Source organism: Fistularia commersonii, chromosome 30 (genome assembly GCF_037954325.1).
Source record: "Fistularia commersonii isolate RoL2024-O1a breed Wild chromosome 30, RoL_Fcom_v1.0, whole genome shotgun sequence".
Lineage (NCBI taxonomy): Eukaryota > Metazoa > Chordata > Actinopteri > Syngnathiformes > Fistulariidae > Fistularia > Fistularia commersonii.
The window spans coordinates 10,541,710-10,560,449 of record NC_141313.1 but is presented as its reverse complement, the minus strand read 5'-3'; the positions used below and the strand labels follow the sequence as shown (position 1 = coordinate 10,560,449).

At 36.5% G+C, this 18,740-nt stretch overlaps 1 protein-coding gene across 1 annotated transcript; it reads left to right on the top strand.

Moving 5' to 3' along the window:
- Positions 1–2,665: 2,665 nt before the first annotated feature.
- oprd1a (opioid receptor, delta 1a) lies at positions 2,666–18,644 on the top strand. The gene is made up of 3 exons (XM_086177823.1): positions 2,666–3,153; positions 13,773–14,128; positions 15,585–18,644. The coding sequence occupies exons 1-3, from the start codon at positions 2,906–2,908 to the stop codon at positions 16,112–16,114; spliced, it is 1,134 nt and encodes a 377-aa protein (XP_086033949.1). The 5' UTR covers positions 2,666–2,905; the 3' UTR covers positions 16,115–18,644.
- Positions 18,645–18,740: the final 96 nt, after the last annotated feature.

The following is an 18,740-nucleotide window of genomic DNA, read 5'->3' as shown; positions in this document are numbered from 1 at the left end:
GTTATGAGCTTTTACTGATGGTTGACAGTGACTGAATAGATTAGCTGGAGCTATCAAACCAATATACCGAATAATAGCATTTTGAATCCATTAAAAACAGTTACTCCCATTAGAATATTTGCGAGAACCTGAAGTTGTCTTAAAATAGTGACTTAAGTTAAGTAATTTACATGAGCAGAGAGAAGCTTCCATATGAAGCAGAATGCATATTTCCTGGTACGATTCTTACCTCCAATTATTTACCCTTAAGCTCAAGGGATTTGAAATTAATTCTGTGCCCTCTATGATTTCTCAAAATGAAAACATGCTGATAACATATCAAAGAGGAATAAAATATATCTTGTTCTGGCTGCATTTAATGGAGAGGGTGTTATCTTAGTAGTTAAATGCAGACATTAAATGCAACATTTGCCACAGAAAGTACAAGTCAGTGCATTGCCAAAGAGACTCATAACAGCTGCTACAAACACACTGTGCTTTGCAGCAGAGCGTTTAATAACCTATTTGAATTCCAGCATGTTAGTGTGTTTGTCTACTAAGCATTTTATTTCCCGGGGGGTCATTGACGCATGGCAAATAAGAGTCGATGAGCAAGTGGAAAGCATCTACAATTGATCAGCCTATCAACCTCAGTGACTATGTGGCACCACTTGATTGATCCCAAAAACTAACAGGGAAGATCTTTAATGTTGAAATGTTTTATTCATAATTTCTCTTTATATTCATTGATAGCATTGTTTGCTTAATGAACCCAGGAGACAATAATGACTACTCACCACATTGGTGCCACTGTAGTTAACAAGTGTGTGTGCGTTTCCTTGTTTTGTTTAGTTTTGTTTTCTTCCTCTCACTTTGTCTGTCTAAATTTCTCATAGTTTGGGAACAGATTGCAGCTCTCTGAGCATAAGGTTCCCCCTATTGGTGTGGAGGAGTTTAAATACATGATCAAATACATGATTGTTAATATCTATGGAGGTTCTCAGCCATCCATGTCAAGGTTAATCCTTGTCAAAGTCTTATGGTGGCAACAAGACTTGATATCTTTTCTTCTTGTTTCTTCTCAGTTCCTGAATTGAAGAAGACTCTGATTAGAGGTGAAACGTCTTCGAGGGAAGAAATCAAGTCCAGTCGCCACAATCGATTTTTAATGTGTTGTTTAACATAATGGTAATTGAAATCTCATCTGTACTGCATACACGTGTATTTCAGCCAACATTAATAAATGAACAACAGTATTCTTCAAAAGCAAAAGTTGACTCCTATATTATTTTTCATAATCTTGAAAAAAATCCCACTTGTCATGTTTTTATGATTTTCTATATGTTTTGGTATTTATCCATTACTTATCCAAAAATCCACCTTCAATATTCATCCATCCATCTTCTGCCACTTACAGGGGATGCTGGAGTCTACTCTTAACTCTTAAAACGGAAAAGTACATATTGATTCAAATGTAAAGCAATGCCCAATTTCGGGTATTTTTGTATTTATTTGTAATTTGGTAAGCATGTAAACTGGGCGACATGTTATCTTATAAATTGCTGTCAATGATAAGACCAATGCTATTTGATTTCTTTTATCAGCGCATGCAAATTGCTGATGAAGGGGGAAAATTAAATCTCACCTCGGGTACCATGTAGGGTCGGGCCGGCTTTGGCTACAGCTAAAGTGCAGTGACAAAATAGTAGCATTTTCTTAAGAAAATTATATAAAGTGAAATAAAGTGACAAGGACATTTATAGCAATATACAGCATCTTGGTCAAATATATTGCAAATGTAGTGACCAAAAGAGACCCTGCTCGTCCCCATGGAGGAGTCAGATGAGGCGACTCGGGCATCTAGTCAGGATGCCTCCTGGACGCCTCCCGCGGGAGATATTCCGGGAATGTCCATCCGGAAGGAGGCCACATGGAAGACCCAGGACACGCTGGAGAGAATATGTCTCTAGGCTGCCTTGAGAATGCCTCGCAACCCCTCCCTGCCCAGAAGAACTGGACCATTTGGCTGAGGAGAGAGAAGTCTGGCCCCGCAACCTGACTTCAGATAAGCGTCGGAAACTGGATCAATCGATGATTATTGCAAATGGGGCGACACGGTGGTGCAGTGGTTAGGGTGGGTTTACTACGGGTTCTCTGGTTTCCTCCCACAGTCCAAAAACATGCAGCTGATTGATTGGAAAAAATTGGGAAAATTACCGTGAATAAGGGAGCCTGTCTTTGTATGTGACCCCGGATTGGTGTACCCCTCTTCTCGCCTGATGCCAGCTGGGAGAAGCTCCAGCATCCCCTGCAACCTTGAGTACTAAACAAGCTGCAGAAAATGAAAGATATTGCAAATGATATTTAATGTACAGCAGGTTTAACAATAATTATATAGCAAAGTCCAGTTGCTACAATAAGAGCAGGCTAGATCAAAATGTACATGACTGACAACCTTCACGTTTCAGTGTTTTTTTTCAATGTGAAATGTAATCATAGTAATCATCACCATCATAATCATCATTATCATTATCTTTGTCATTATAATTTTCAAACAGGGAAGTGGGGGAGGTGGTGGCTCAGCTTGGTGCCCAGCATCCTTGATCCGTATCTGCTCTTTGCAGTCTCAGAAACACCACCCAGCGACAGTTAGATCTTATAAAAGCAGGAGAGTCACTAGGAGAGGAGACACATTTGGTCGCGGCGCAGGGCTTTACTTTGTCCTCCAACCTGGATTTAAAGATTTTATTTCAGCATCATTTTGCGCGAATTGGCGTCTCTCGCTTGAAAAATATTTTTCCCCAAAGTTTTCAGCAATATTCATATATGAATTTTGCTCTACGCATCAATTGACCTCTCAGCTCATCCATTTGAATTTTTTGGCAACGAGACTGCAAACGCGGACGCAGACGCGGTTGCAGCGCCGATGGAACCGACCACCGTCACCGGAGCTCAGCTCCCCCCGGCCGTTATTTATTCCGTCGTCCCCTTCAATGTCACCGTTCCTGGTGAGGAGGGTGAATCCATCGGAACTTCACTGAACCACACAGAAAAGCAAAATCCTGTCAGGAGCGCAGGGGGGATCATCACGGCCATATCCATCACTGCGCTTTACTCCGTCATTTGCGTGGTTGGACTGCTGGGGAACATCCTCGTCATGTATGGGGTGGTCAGGTATGAAAAGTACTTTTATTGATTCATTTATTTACTTTCACTTTCATTATTTCACTTTAATAAGTCATATATTTTTTTGTTTTGGATAAAAGAGTAGAGTTTCATGTGGAAAATCGCCCAAATGCGCACTGACATCGATGCGCAACTGGATGTCAGTTTTTGTGTTTATCACTAAAAATGTCACAACTTTTGTCACTATCTGGACTCTTAAGTCCAAGAAAGCAAACTATCAAGTTATTCCAGAGTCTATCTATCTATCTATCTATCTATCTATCTATCTATCTATCTATCTATCTATCTATCTATCTATCTATCCATCCATCCATCCATCCATCCATCCATCCATCCATCCATCCATCCATCCATCCATCTATCCATCTATCTATCTATCTATCTATCTATCTATCTATCTATCTATCTATCTATCTATCTATCTATCCATCCATCCATCCATCCATCCATCCATCCATCCATCTAAAACAATTATACCGCTCAATAAATAAAGGAAACACTTAAACAACACAATGTAACTCCAACTCAGTCACACTTCTGTGAAATCAAAACAAGTGTAAATTACTTGTTTTAAGGACATTACACCAAAGTTGGATCAGCCTGTAGTGTGTTTTTGCACTTTAATTTGAGTGTGACTCCAAATTTAGACCTCTATGGGTTTGATTTCCATTGATGATTTTTATGTGATTTTGTTGTTAGCACATTCAATTATGTAAATAACAGAGTATTAATAACAATGTTTCATTTATTCAGATCTAGGATGCATTATTTTAGTGTTCACGTTTTTTGAGCAGTGTTCATTATATCCACTATCTATTTGGTTTATTTTGTCACTTCAATTATTCATATATCTTTTGTTTTGCATAAAAGCGTAGAGTTTCATGTGGAAAATCACCCAAATGCACACTGACTTAGATGCCAAACTGGATGTCAGTTTTTGTGTTTATCACTAAAAATGGCACAACTTTTGATTTATCTATCTATCTATCTATCTATCTATCTATCTATCTATCTATCTATCTATCTATCTATCTATCTATCTATCTATCTATCTATCTATCTATCTATCGCTTTGCTCTCTGAATCCGCAGCTCAGGTTTGGTTTCAGCAGCTCCGCATTCACATTCAGCTCAGCCTGATCAGACTGTCATTATGTACCACACAATTTATACAATTTATATGATTACCCAAATTGTAGAATCAGACCATATAAGTTCATTTGTCATGACTATTTATTTATTTTTGTCCTAAGATGGTATTTGAGTTGATCTCAGAGAGTTTAAGTGTGCAGAAGTTACAGTCCTATCCTATCCTATCCTATCCTATCCCATCCTATCCTATCCTATCATATTTCCTGATCGTATCCCAAAACAAAAGAGCTCCCAAGACCTTTATCATGGTAAAATGACCAATGACTTAAACAAATATGTGTTCTGGTGTGGCAACCTATGTTTGGGGAAAAGGCAAGAGATGATGCAATTTAAATGATACAATCACAAAACTTGGTCCTTTTTTTTCTTTTCTTTTCTTTTCTTTTCTTTTCCTTTCCTTTCTTTTCTTTTCTTTTCTTTTCTTTTCTTTTCTTCCAAATGACATAATGCTGACAAGGTATAATGAGAACATGCTTAAGTCTTTGCTTGCTAAACTAGATTGTCAGTCTTCATTCAATTAGTCAGTCAAGTCATCATTGATTTCTTAATATCCACACCACTGAGGCAGGTGGGATTTGTCATTGGTGTAGCATTTAACATGGCACAGCTGGAGGATCAGGAATATGAAGCCTATGCATATGAAATATTGCAGTTTAGCATGCAGGCAAACAATATATGTGAGGGGTGTGGGTCTTATTTTCTGGAATTCAATGCCTGCTCTGCCATTCAGTTTCTGCAGACTGGAGAAAGGTCACACAATATGTTTTTTTTTCTTGATTCTCAGATTTGGATATGTAAAACTTAAAATATCGAATGAATGGGGAAATTGTCATTGTTGTTTTGGCCTTTAATAATGTTGTACTTGAAAAAAATTACTGACATGAATTTTTGTTTCTTCTCAAATGTGGATTCCACTTCCCCCTGCTTGTTGGTGGATGATGGGACTGGAGTGGGGATGGGGGAAAAGGGGACAAATTAATGTGGTTTGAGGGGTCGTCTATTGAATCTGAATGATCATTTTCTTCAGAGCAGATATGGGAAACTGAATGCATTGATGCAAAGAGAGGAACTTAAACACAAACCATAACTGCAAGCGCAAAAAGAAGACAAGACAAGGCCATGTTTCCATAGCCAGAAGACTTAAAAACAGATCTACTCCTTGTTGCCTTTTATTGAATGTTGGTTTGGACTGGCATTAATCCTTTGTCACTTCTGTTCCCGAGCGATTGATCCATTACTATTGGTAAAATAAACCTGAATAGTGCCTTCTCCTACTTAGCTGATAGATCCATGAGATCTCGTGGACAATCATATTAAATGAAAAGGTGCTCAAATGGTATGCGATCCAGTGATTTTGACTGAAATAGGTTTAGTTGCTCACCATGAAGGTGCATCAGAGGACTTGAAGTGTGAGACACAGATCAGCCATAGCTTCACTTTCTAACCTCACCCCATGGCAACAGCAACTACTATTTGTATAGGTGTTTTGGGAAAAAATGAAAACGGTGTACTGAATGTTAAGGCGGCAGTCTGAATTACTTAAGCTAATTCAAAGGCCCTGCAGCAGCAGATGTGCTGTCCTCTGTATGTGCAACTCTTCCCCAAACACCGAGGTTCAACTCCACCACTTGCATTTTCAATCGTTTTGCTGACAGTGAAGCACATGTGTTATTTAATTCAAATCCTGATGCATTTGATGCAAACAATTATCAACACGACACGTGTCTGCCTTAGCACTTATTCAAATAAACCTAAGGTTTTACTTATCATGTGTTTCATTTGGATTCTTATTATGGACATTTTCAAAATTATTGTTTGTGCACTTGCCAAATCCAGTTTTTATTTGTAAATGTAGTCTTAATGTCATTAAGACAGTCCAACATATCAAAGTTGGGAGAATCCGTCCCTATCTTTCTTGTTGTTATTTTATTAATAAAGAATTCATGAATGGAATATTGTAGACCACATTTCATTGTAGAGATTTTTCTCGTTTTACTCCTCAGACAGAATTTTGGTTCAAAATGCTGACGCGAAAAAAAAATTGAGGAAAAAGAATGAAATAGTTAGACATTTTTAGGGTCTTGCACACATTTAAGAAGTATAGAAGATAGAGAGAAGTTTTTAATCAATGTATATTTTGTGAAACACTGAAATATTAAAGCCAGATGTGTTTAAATGTTTTCTCAACACAATCTGGGAGATCAACATCCACTATTTATTTAAGCTTAGGTGTAAACCCTCTCCTTTTGAGAAGGCATATAGTTATCCTGTCTTATACTGTTGGCTGTTCAGTAACGCATGATACGCTGCATTATTATGATATCTGGCAAGTGCACTGCGCTGCTACCACTGCAAGTATTGTTGTTGTTTGCTGCTAGTTGCACATGTTTATACTGTTTCTATAGTGTCATATTGTTCAGGTGCAAACTTTTTAATACAAGCTCTACCTGTTTACATATATTCTCAACACTGTTTATTTGTTTATTTCTTAGTTTTCTCTTAGTATTCTATTCCAGTAACCCCATATTTTCCTTTGACTCTCATTTCACAGGTTCCACAGGATTTTACAGGCTATAAATGTATCATCTCAGCTATTACCATGTAACTGTGCTACTGTTATTATTTGTAAAATATAATATATGCCTGTGCCTCCCAACCCTTATACACCCGTTGTTTTGCACCTCTCTCTCACTCGCTTTCTCCCCTAACCGGTCAAGACAGAGGATTCCTTGGATTGAGTTTGGATCCATCCAAAGTTTCTGGCCAGCAAAAAACAATGTTTCCAGAGTTTCCAAGTGCTTGCCAATGGGGTTTCTGTGTTCATTTCAGAGAGTGATGTCCAGTTCTGCTCTACATGGAAAGTGTCGTTGAAAAACTGGGTTGTGATTTGGTGACAAAAATGAAATATGACTTGACTTGACTTGACTAAACAGAAGGTTAATTGGACAAAAAAAAGTGGTAAAATTTGTATCAGTGATTATATTTTCTGCAAATTTGACATAACAGCTCAGCAGGCAATAATGACGTACCATCCATGCTTTCGATTCTGTTTAATCCCTGTTTCTACCTCTGACAAACTAAGTCCATTCAAACCAACTCTTATTTTAGTTGAAAATAACCCCCACACCTCTGACCAAGGGGTTACAAATGAAACAAACCCTAAAAAGAGTTGTATTGTAATGATATTGTAATGATAAGGTGATCCAGACAGTATGAGTGAGACATGATTGGATCAAGAGCCCTCATCAGTGTGGATGGAAGGAGAAAAGTGAAAAGAATGAATGAGTGGTGAGGACTATTTTAAATATTTACTTGAGGCTTGCTGACTTTTTCTTTTGGATTTGTGTTTTTGTAATGAATAAATGGATTTGCATATTTAAATGATTCAAATTTGTCATTTATTTCTTCTATTTTGCTCATTTGATATGCTGCATCAACAGAGAACCTTGATTTTGTTATTTAAATCGCCTCATATTCTAAGCTTGATCAGTCTCTTGATGTTTGTAGCACAAAAACTCAGACTGGCAGATATGTGGTGGTAGATAAGAAACACGGTGCATGCTACTGGGTAATTCTGAGATAAACAGATATATAAATTATTTGTGTTGTATGTTGAAAAATTTGCAACTCCTGTACCATTATTTTTGACTTCCTGGACTAACTTTACTTTGGACCATCTGCCCTCTTTGCTCTTGCCAGTGTACCATCCTGGAGATGATGACATCATGTTCTTTTGTGTGTTGGTGGGGATGGGGGGGGCTCTTTGGTCTTGTATGCAAATAAAAATAATAATAAATAATAATATTAAATGATCTCCTTGCCCAAATTAGAGATAAAAGATCGCAGTGTAAAAAGAAGGAAAGAAAAATAAGTTGCAGTCACTAATGACGAATGACATAGTAGAGAACGTTGTACTTCATGCATCACTGCAAAAGGTCTCAAACTTTTGAAATATATGAAGGATGGTGCATTTGTAAATGAATCCACCCTTAATTCAACAATCATGTAGGTCAAATAGCACAGAATCAAACATATTAAATATTAGCATTTGCAACACTATCGCATTTGTGATAATTTTTCCATAATTGTTCACTGAAAATACAGCATGTTAAAAAACACATGATTATGGTAATTGGGATGTTTTTTGTTCATTGTTCATTTCAAACAAAAACCAAACACACAAAATCACAATAAATGCCGATGGGATAAGTCATTTGCACACAAAATATACCAATTAACATTCAACGTTCAAAAAGGAGTGGGAGAAGCTATATAATTGTAACATAGCTTTCTGGACCTGGTTCCTGTAATAAGTTGTAACCACAGTAGATGATTTGAACTCTTATTAACTTCACTTATTTTGAAGCAGTAGTGGAGAGCGGATGGGTTAAGGAATGTATGGTTGCTGGGGGATGACAGTGTGAAGAAAAAGTAAAGTAAAATAACGGAGACAGGAAGGTTACCTGAGAGAAACGATAGTCCCCGCGTTGATATTTTGTAATTGTGCGCAGTATAGACGACTTTTGCAAACCTTCGGTAACACACTAATAATGTAATTCCAACACTTGATGTGTGGGTATTTACTTGCCATGCAAATTCAGCAAATATGTGCCAGTAAAAGAGAAAAATACCGTGATTTCCAGACTATTGCGCGTACCTGAATATAAGCTGCACTGGCTAAAAATAAATAAACATATATATCTGTGTACATATACTGGCCACACTTGTCTACAAGCTGAAGGTGGCCACATTGTAGCATGAAATATTTACGAGGAAACATTTTTTTTTTTTTTACTTTTAATTAACACATACCGGTAACATCCATAAATATGTACTGGAAATGCTTTTTTTCTGAGCAGTGCCTGTAACAAGGCAGATGCAAAACTAATAATTTTATTACATTAATAATGAATAACATAAGGAAAATTCCATCCATCCATTTTCTATCCATGCATTGTCCTACACCAGCTAATCGCTATCTTCATTGTCCTCCCGCAAACTAAAACCATTAAAGTCGTCTTCTTTGGTTTAGGAATTGAACAGCATCAGAATTTCATGGTAATTTCATTGGTCCGATGTGATGAGGCTAAATGTTTTGGTGGCATGAAGCTCATTAGCCCAAAAAAATCCATCAATTAGCTGCATCATTGTTTAAAAATTTAGTGGCTTATAGTCTGGAAATTATGGTATGCAGCATTTTTCTCCAACCATTCTGGTCCGCTGAACTACATCATCTGTTCAGGGCTAGGGTTTGCAAACGGAGAAGGAATTGGAGTTATTTTCTGGGAGCATTTTCACTTTAATTGTCAGTTTTGCTCTTGTGTTTCCCCCTTTTTGTGTGATCACTTGTGTATTGTGTCTAATCCTTGTGCAGACTGCCTGCACTAATGCTATTCAAATTACCCTTTTTTGGAGCAATAAGAGTTTAAAATTTCATACATTTTCCATATTTTGGGGTCTTAGTTGTGCTACTTTGGTGTCACTTGCCATCAGTCAAGGGGTAGAACCCTCCCATTCGAATTGTGCACATTTTATTTTGCAGATGGGAGGTTTCATGCTTTGACCATTGTTACATAAATGATTCTTAAAGGGTTGAGTATATTTTGCTGCAATCAACAAATACACTGAATCCTATGACTGTGAATTGATAAGGGAGTATATGGACTTGAGACCACTGAGCTGGATGATTAAAGTTAGTGGCATAACATAAAAATAAAAAAACAATGATGTGTTTTATTTCTATCGTGTCTTAATCTTAATTTGATCTTGTATCTCTTTTTTTTTTGTGTTTTGTGTTTCATTTATTTGTAATGGAAACTCACCAAAAATCAATTACATGGATATTCATTTCCACACATATTATACTAGGAGTGATTTCTTTGTGTCTTTTTGTAAAATGCTGCTAAGACTTAAGGGATTACTATTCTGTTCATTTTTTTGGCCATGTAAAGTCCAGGATGATGGCATGAGACTATGGGAGCAAGGAAGAGTAGATTGTCTTGCAAGTCAATAGAAAAGATCTTCAAACAAAAAGGACTCAATGGGATATAAAGGACTGTCTCAGAAAATTAGAATATTGTGTTAAAGTTCTTTATCTTCTGTAATGCAATTAAAAAAACAAAAATTACTTTTTCATGATATTCTAATATTTTGAGATAGGATTTTGGAGTTTTCTTAAGATGTAAGCCATAATCAGCAATATTGAAATAATAAAAGGCTGGCGATATTTCAGTTGATTTGTGATGAATCCAGAATGTATGACATTTTTGTTTTTGTAATTACATTACAGAAGATAAAGAACTTTATCACAATATTCTAATTTTCCTGTAGAGAAGAGACAATGATTCAATGACCCTGAAACAGGGTCAAAGAAGTCATGGCTAAAGAGACATGAATAAAAAAGAGGCAGTAGTTGTATTTTGCTAAATTGCCCATCTACCAATACAAAAGTCATACTTTTCTTAGCTGTTGCACAGAGAGAATGTACTAGAATAAAATGTAACCCATGTCCTCAAGGGTTTATAAAGAACAGCACAGGATACTACTACAATAGCAGTGGAATAGAAGCTGGATGTGATGTAGTTCATAACAGGAGCAAAAGCAACATAAGGAACCATAGTGTGAATTGTGGCTGTAAGGCTTTTCCCATTTGGCCCTAATTTTAGAGTCTGACATGGCTCCCTGTTTCATTGATTATTTCTATGGGTATTCCTTTGTTTTGTAATTTACTTCCAACCAAAAGGACCACATGGGTCTTGAGAGAGGGAAACCCCCATGTGTGTGATTCCTTCATGGATCAGTTACAAAAAGCTCATGATAATAGTTGTCTATTGTGTGTCAGAGCTTTGGTTAAGGTCTTTATCCATTTAGGCAGAAAACCACAGGGTTTGAGAAATCACAGTCAGGGTTTAGAACCTTGAGGCTTTGTTATAATTTTTAAAACGGTCGCCTGGCATGAAAATTATAAACAAGAAATTAAGTCCTCTACGTGAGTTAAAACAACAATCATGATTGATGTGTGCCTTGTCTATGTGGTTTATTGATCTTACCACCATATTAAGCTGCATCCATTATTAGACTGTCTCACTTTGTGTTGATGCTATTTTGAAATTTCCCCATTGTGGGACAATTAAATGCACATTTTATTCTATCTGTTTTTGAGCTATACTGTGAACAATATAGTTTGCAAAAATCTTCATTTTTCATCAAAGGGGGGGTCTCTGTTGTTCTTTTTTTTTCTATTTTGGAATAAGCTTCTTTCAGTTAATTGTGTGCATGCACCACATTTTGTGTAGTTTTATTTAAGTTTCACTAATTTGACATGTTTTTTGAACTGAATCATATAACTGCATTCTCACACAACTTTTGCATCAATATTGTTGCATCAGCTGGGATCAATTGTGTAAACTGCTTATCACTCCCTCCAGTCCCCCTGGATCATTGTCTATACTGCCCATGTGGATCCTGATCGGGGGGAAAAAATCAATATGTATTGATTTTCCACCTTCAGATATCAGGCACATTAAACACCATAAGGATGGAGTCACTAATAAATAGAGCATTCTTTGTCAAGCATCATGATAACATGCGTCTGTTCATGTTAACCAACTAAACATTTAAAATCTTACAAAATCTATTCAAGATGAACATGCACGAGGAATACATAAAACTTTAGTCCTCATATTTTTTTATCTTGTAACCATGTGTTTAATCCATTATATTCTGTAACCTCATTATGACTAACTGGAAAATTACACAGGTATGACCATTTTTCATTGAACATCTGGATTTACACAAATTGCAGAGGCTCTTTGTCAGCAGTTACCTTTTTGCATTCATGGATATGAAAACCTCTGTCCTTGACAAAACCCATCATATGTACAAAAGTGTAATGGAAATTATTTGCATCTCCCCTTCATTAACCCAAATGTCACGATGCACACGTTACACCTGTTCTTACAGTTTGTGAGACGAGTTTTTCCATTCAACTGAAATATAAAAGCACAAAGACAGTCTATTTTACTCTTCAGTCTATTATTTTGAAATCTGTTGAATTTTCAAAACATATGATAAAGCAGGGGTATGAAAAAAACATCAGTTTAATGGAATAGCAGTTCATCTAAAAAGGTATCATGGAAATTTTGTAGTTTATTATATATGACAATTTTGCCTCCACCATTCTATATGATTCAGTTCAAAACATTCAAATTCATCCTTTGAATGTTTTGATTTCTGTGGATCATATTTTTGACAAGCAAGGTCTAGCGTACATGAAAATAGCCTAGCCTTTATGACCACAATAAACCCATTTTCTTGCAAATAAAATGCTTTTTCTTGAGAGAAAGTGAGAAACATTTTAATTTTTCACAACCACATAGGAAAATGCCCTATACTGAAATCCAGCTCAAGCATATCCAGTTTATACAACCATTCAAGTGCTGTTGTGTTTCCTTACAATAAGTAAGGATATTAATCAAGAAAAGGCTTTGGTAGGGTGTATTTTATAAAATCAAATGAGTCAACAGGACATAACCATCCAATCTGAGTTATAAAGGTGAAAAGTAAATTATTAAATATGCTGGTAGCTCTTAGATAGTCTGTGATTCATGACACCTCAAAAATTGATCTTGAGGTCATGCATAATCTACAAGAACACTAAAAACACCACAGACTGACAGATAAAAAATGTTGGTCTTCATATGATTACCATTCATCCAGATAAAAGGGTGCCGTTTTTTTATTATTAGAGCATGCAAAATTAGCTTTTTAAACTTTTAAAATGTTTTTTTTATACCATTACTAGTATAATATCAACACTGTTTTGTCCCTACGCAGTTGGAAGATCAAGATGGGCAACAAAATATTGTCAACCCATTTAAAGCATGGAAAGTGAAACTCTAATTTACTCACTTTATGTATAATAGTATCCAACACATTATCTAACACTATAAAAACAGCCTTCTCTTGACTCAGCAGGAAGACCAACAACTGCCACATGGTGCATTGCTATTGAGTATACAATAGCAAATTTCTTTTAATATACTGACAATTACTAATTCAAAAGACTAATTGACTAAAACGGCACATCTTTTCACTTGCAGTAGTGTTAACCCTAAATAAGTTGGAGAGAGCAGGCTTTAATTTATACCTTGGGTTTATGGTTGGGCCTAAAAAGGCAGAAATGACACTAATCAGTCATAGCTTTAGGACCACTAGCAAAAGAAAAATTTGAGGCTATGTTGTAATATGCACAAGAAAAGGTCTTATTTGTAACTTGTAGAATCCTATCTCTGAATTAGTAGTATTAGCAGCTAATAGTATTAGCAGCCATAAAGTGTGTGTATAATAAAAGGTCTCACGAATGTCTCTCATCTCATCTCTTTCATTTTTTTATGCAGTATGTGGTTCATTGTCCTCTGCTGACCTCGAACACTTTCTTCTTTTAACCATAACCAGATACACCAAGATGAAGACGGCTACTAACATCTACATCTTCAACTTGGCTCTTGCTGATGCCTTGGCTACCAGCACGCTGCCGTTTCAGAGTGCCAAATATCTCATGAACACCTGGCCATTTGGAGAAGTATTGTGCAAACTCATTATTGCCATTGACTATTACAACATGTTCACAAGCATCTTCACCCTTACTATGATGAGTGTGGACAGATACATTGCTGTTTGCCACCCCGTCAAGGCACTTGGGTTCCGGACACCAGTCAAAGCTAAACTGATCAATGTCCTCATCTGGGTTGTGTCTTCAGCGATAGGGGTGCCTATTATGATTATGGCTGTTACCAAAGTGGCAGATAATGGTGAGTAAATTTGTTTTCCTCATTTTTTTTTCTCCAACATTTTTTCCAAAACAAAAAATTTGCAGTTTGGAATTTCTCTGACCTGAGTATAATTCTTATAAAACTTTTTCCTGCATGGGCCAAATAACTTTTCTCTTGTCTGACGGGGGGGCGGGCTAGTTTTTAACAAAAAATGTGATGAGCCCAGAGGTGTCTAAACTTAAACATTTATTGTTTTCCAGAAAGCCACACATAACCAAAAATTAACCCTTTCTGGGATCTTAACAGGAAAAAAAAAATCTGAAAATAATTAATAACATTATTAATGAATAATGTCATTGTCTCATCTCTTGACAGATGAGACAAAAAAGCCTTTTCTTTGAATTGAACAAAAAAATACGTCTACTGCAGGTTAAATACCATGCATTCTGAATCTGAATTTTCTCTTTCCTAATCTTTTTACCATTATTTCGTGTTATTTAACAGGAGTGTGTCCAGGATTTTTTTTTTTTTTTTGAGGGAGGGGTTTCAAATAAGGCCCAGCCTGCAGAAGGGTGGAATAGAATGTTACGTTCTATGCTTGTACAAGTCACGATTACGTGGCCAGAATGAAAAAAAAAAAATCATAATGCAACTCTGGTTTTGTTCAGGGGCTGAGCAAAATGTGGAGGCGGGCCGTATCCGGCCCCCGGGACGTAGTTTGGGGACCACTGGTTTAAAGTTTTGATCAACTGAACATTTTGCTGTTTTTTTTTTTACAGCGTGGTTTTCTAATATCAGAATATATATGACAAAACTGCCATGGTACACAGGTTGAATGCGAGCAAAATAAGTTTGAGTTACACAGAAATAACGGAAAAAAATCTCTGTAAGGAATGTTAGAAGTATTTTTTGTCCTGCTATTTGTAGGAATGTTTTATTCACATATAAGTTGTCCCTGAGTCAAGTGGTGTAGAATGCATTTCATATTTAAACTCCGAGGATCATGTAACATTGGAACACAGAATATTCAAAAGATTGTACAGTAGATATAATGTCAAAGATAGTCAGGCTTTAGTTGTTTCCTGCTCCTTAAATGTCTATTTTTCCAGTAACCACAACTTCCCTTCATATTGAATCCTTATATCTGAAGAGAGGATTTTCTGTGTTTTCTGTGTCTTTCACACCATCATTCCCTCTTTAAGGGCTTTTTCACTTTAGTTGCCAAAACCAATTTCAATCGTTATATTTATCTACTGGTATTCCTGAATGATATCCACTTTTGCCTTATGAGAATACTGTAGTAGGTAAAGATTATTATAAAGCTACAGAAATTACAAATACTTTTGAGTTACATGGCTCTGTCTGTATATTTTGAGAGCAACTACTTTTCCAAATTCAAGTCAAATATCTTTCTAAACTGTCTTGATACACATAAGGTTATTTATTGATCCCTAGAAATAACTGTTGTGTAATTCCCCTCAACCTGTTTTTCCAGGTACCACCATTTGCATGTTGAAGTTTCCCGGACCTGAGTGGTATTGGGATACAGTGACAAAGATCTGCGTCTTCATTTTCGCTTTTGTGGTTCCTGTGATGGTCATCACCATATGTTACGGTCTGATGATTTTGCGTCTCAGGAGTGTGCGTTTGTTATCGGGTTCCAAGGAAAAAGATCGAAATATGCGTCGAATTACCCGTATGGTCCTGGTGGTAGTGGCAGCCTTCATTATTTGCTGGACCCCCATTCACATCTTCATCATTGTGAAGACCTTCATAGAGACCGATCGCAGAAATCCCTTTGTTGTAGCCAGTTGGCACCTATGCATTGCTTTAGGCTACACCAACAGCAGCCTCAATCCTGTCCTGTATGCGTTTTTAGATGAAAATTTTAAACGATGCTTTAGAGATTTCTGCCTTCCATGTCGTACTGGCCTTGGGCCGAAGAGTCGGACAAGAGGCCGTGATACCACAAGGGAGAGAGTGTCCATCTGCACTCCAGAAGTGGCAGGGAAGAAGCCGGCATGACTAGGCTTGGACCGGGTCCCCAGCAGCTCTCACACTAGACAGACCCAACAAGATTTGCCATCAGATATCACAGAAATATCCACAACTGAGTTTTAAGAAATCTCTTGGAAAAAAAAAAGGCTTTACAAAAGCATAGATGATATGGCCTTAAAGAGTTACAGTAGCCTTCCTATCTTAAAAAAAATAAATAAATAAATAAATAAAATCAATAAAATGTAAAGGGCAAAATGGAGAGCTAAATAAGTCTGAATTGAAATCGGGCAACACCATGTGACAGTGGCTCACAGCATTAAGGTTCAGTCCTGACCGGGGCCCTTCTGTGTGGCTTGCATACTCTCTGCAGGGGCTTGACCTGGGGTCTCCAGTTTCCCCAAGATTCCAAAACCCTGTATAAGATTAAGTGGACTATAAATTGTCTCAGTATGTAGTCTTCTGATTGACTGGTGACTTCATTGGCCTCTTGGCTAAGAAGAGCTAGCATCGGCTCCAGCCCCACTGTGACCCTGGGGGCAGGATAAGCAGTATAGACAATGAATAAGTAATATATACCAAAACTTCAAATATGGTTTTGACTTAAAATAAAATCCTATTTTGGACAATCTGGTCCAAACTACCACAACTATTATTGCGATGTGTTTCAGAACAAATTTCAATTTTAACACTGGAACCTCAAATAGGACTTGATTGCGTTGCATCATTTTTGCAAAATTAGCTCAACAACAGAGGTGCACATAGACAGTCATGGTGGACAAATGAGGTGGAAGCATGGTGCAAATATGTATGTGTGTTTGAACATTAGAAAAATAATTCAAGTTTTCCTGTCCCTTTTTGCAACATTCTATACCCAAGTAAATAACAAGGGTCATTGCTAACGACACTTTTGTAATGAAGCATGTGGCTTGCTGATGCCTGGATCCAAAAAACACTCTTTTATCAAACAGCAGTGAAGATGGGAAAATATTTGGATAGAAATCATTGGATTTGAGAGCTTTGTCAGGGTTGCCTGCTGGCTGAACAAGTCATGAGAGCTGTGCCTGTATCACACATGCTGCCTTTTTCTTAACCAATCAAGTATGATTTACTATGAATATATATCAACAGATTAAATTTAATGGAATAATTTCAAGTAACTCTGCTTAGGATTGTTACAATGTTGGCAAATCTTGACATAGTTACAAACTATGTCAATAGCTGTCAACATAGTTTTAATTTGTAAATATTCCTAAACCATGCCCTTTTTTGCTTGTTTTTGTCTTTCCTCCCTGCTTTTGTGCAGAACAGATATCACAGACTGATAAAACATGATTTCTTTTTTGATCATTTTTAAGGTCTTGACAATGACTCTTGATATGTTTTCTTCCCTATTATTTGGTACATTTACAGAAATGTATACGTGTTGTATTTTATCTTTGTTGTGCCCTCTACAAAGAAGCTGGTTGGTGATATCGCTGCCATAGCTGGTATAATTTTCTTTTCTCAGGCATGTTTGTCATCGAGCTGCAGGTTCATGCTCAGATTCACTACACCAGCTTTGGACAGAAAATCATGTTGTAGCTCCAAGGCTGGTTTGTCTAAGCAACACAAGAGTGGACATCCCGGAAAATTTGATGTGAAGAGGGAAAGAAGAGTGTCTGCCTCAAACAACACAGAGCTATGAAAAGGATAATATCAGTATCATAGCTGTAATCGCTACAATCAGGATGGACAGAATTAGACTGTTCCCTAGTGCCAACTTCAATAACTTGATATATGATGTGATCTGATTCTGATGAAAACTTGCCACCAATTTTCTGTTAAACTAACACATTTTTCAGTGGGAATGATATTGGAGCATTGCTGATATATGACTATAAAAGCTATAACCATTATAGCTTGTGTGTAAGGGATATTACAGCGAATTTTGTATGATAGATGTCACTCCATCATACACACTTGCTTCATCATTTCAGGCCAATTCAAGTTAAATGGCTCTAGGTCCAAAAGTGGATACAATTACTTCTAAACCAAGACCGAGATGTACATCAAGAGTGTAAGATATACCTTTCGGCTCACATATTACAGCTACAAAAATGTCATTGCACATCATTAATGTCAATGTGAAATATCAAATGTATATAGGCTTTTTGTTTTGTCTTTTGTTTTCTCTGTAAAATGTTTGTTTTTGATTTATTTTCTCTGTGAACAGGTTGAAAAGCTCATAAATCTGATTTTTACATTTCATGATAGTAATAGTACATAATTTTGTTGTTACCTGGGTGTAGATATTTCATCCTGCCATGGCAATTTTGGTTTACAACAGGTGTACAGGGTAAAATATGATTTTTGGGATTCATGTGGCTAACAGTTGTTATGTTTGATGCATATTTGTACAATATTTATTTATAAATAAAAAAAAATTATTCAATTCCAATACATTTGCTGTAATTGTGAGGATTATTTCAGAAAAATAATTCATTAAGTGTGAGGATAAATTGTATTAAGATATTTTATAAAATCAGACTTTCAGATGTTCTTGGCTATTTGCTAACAAATGAAATCATGTAATTTGATCCTTTTTCTCATTTTAACAAATTTCTTTCCTCCCTGTGAAATGGCATGGGATATTGTTTTCAAAGAAACAACGTGG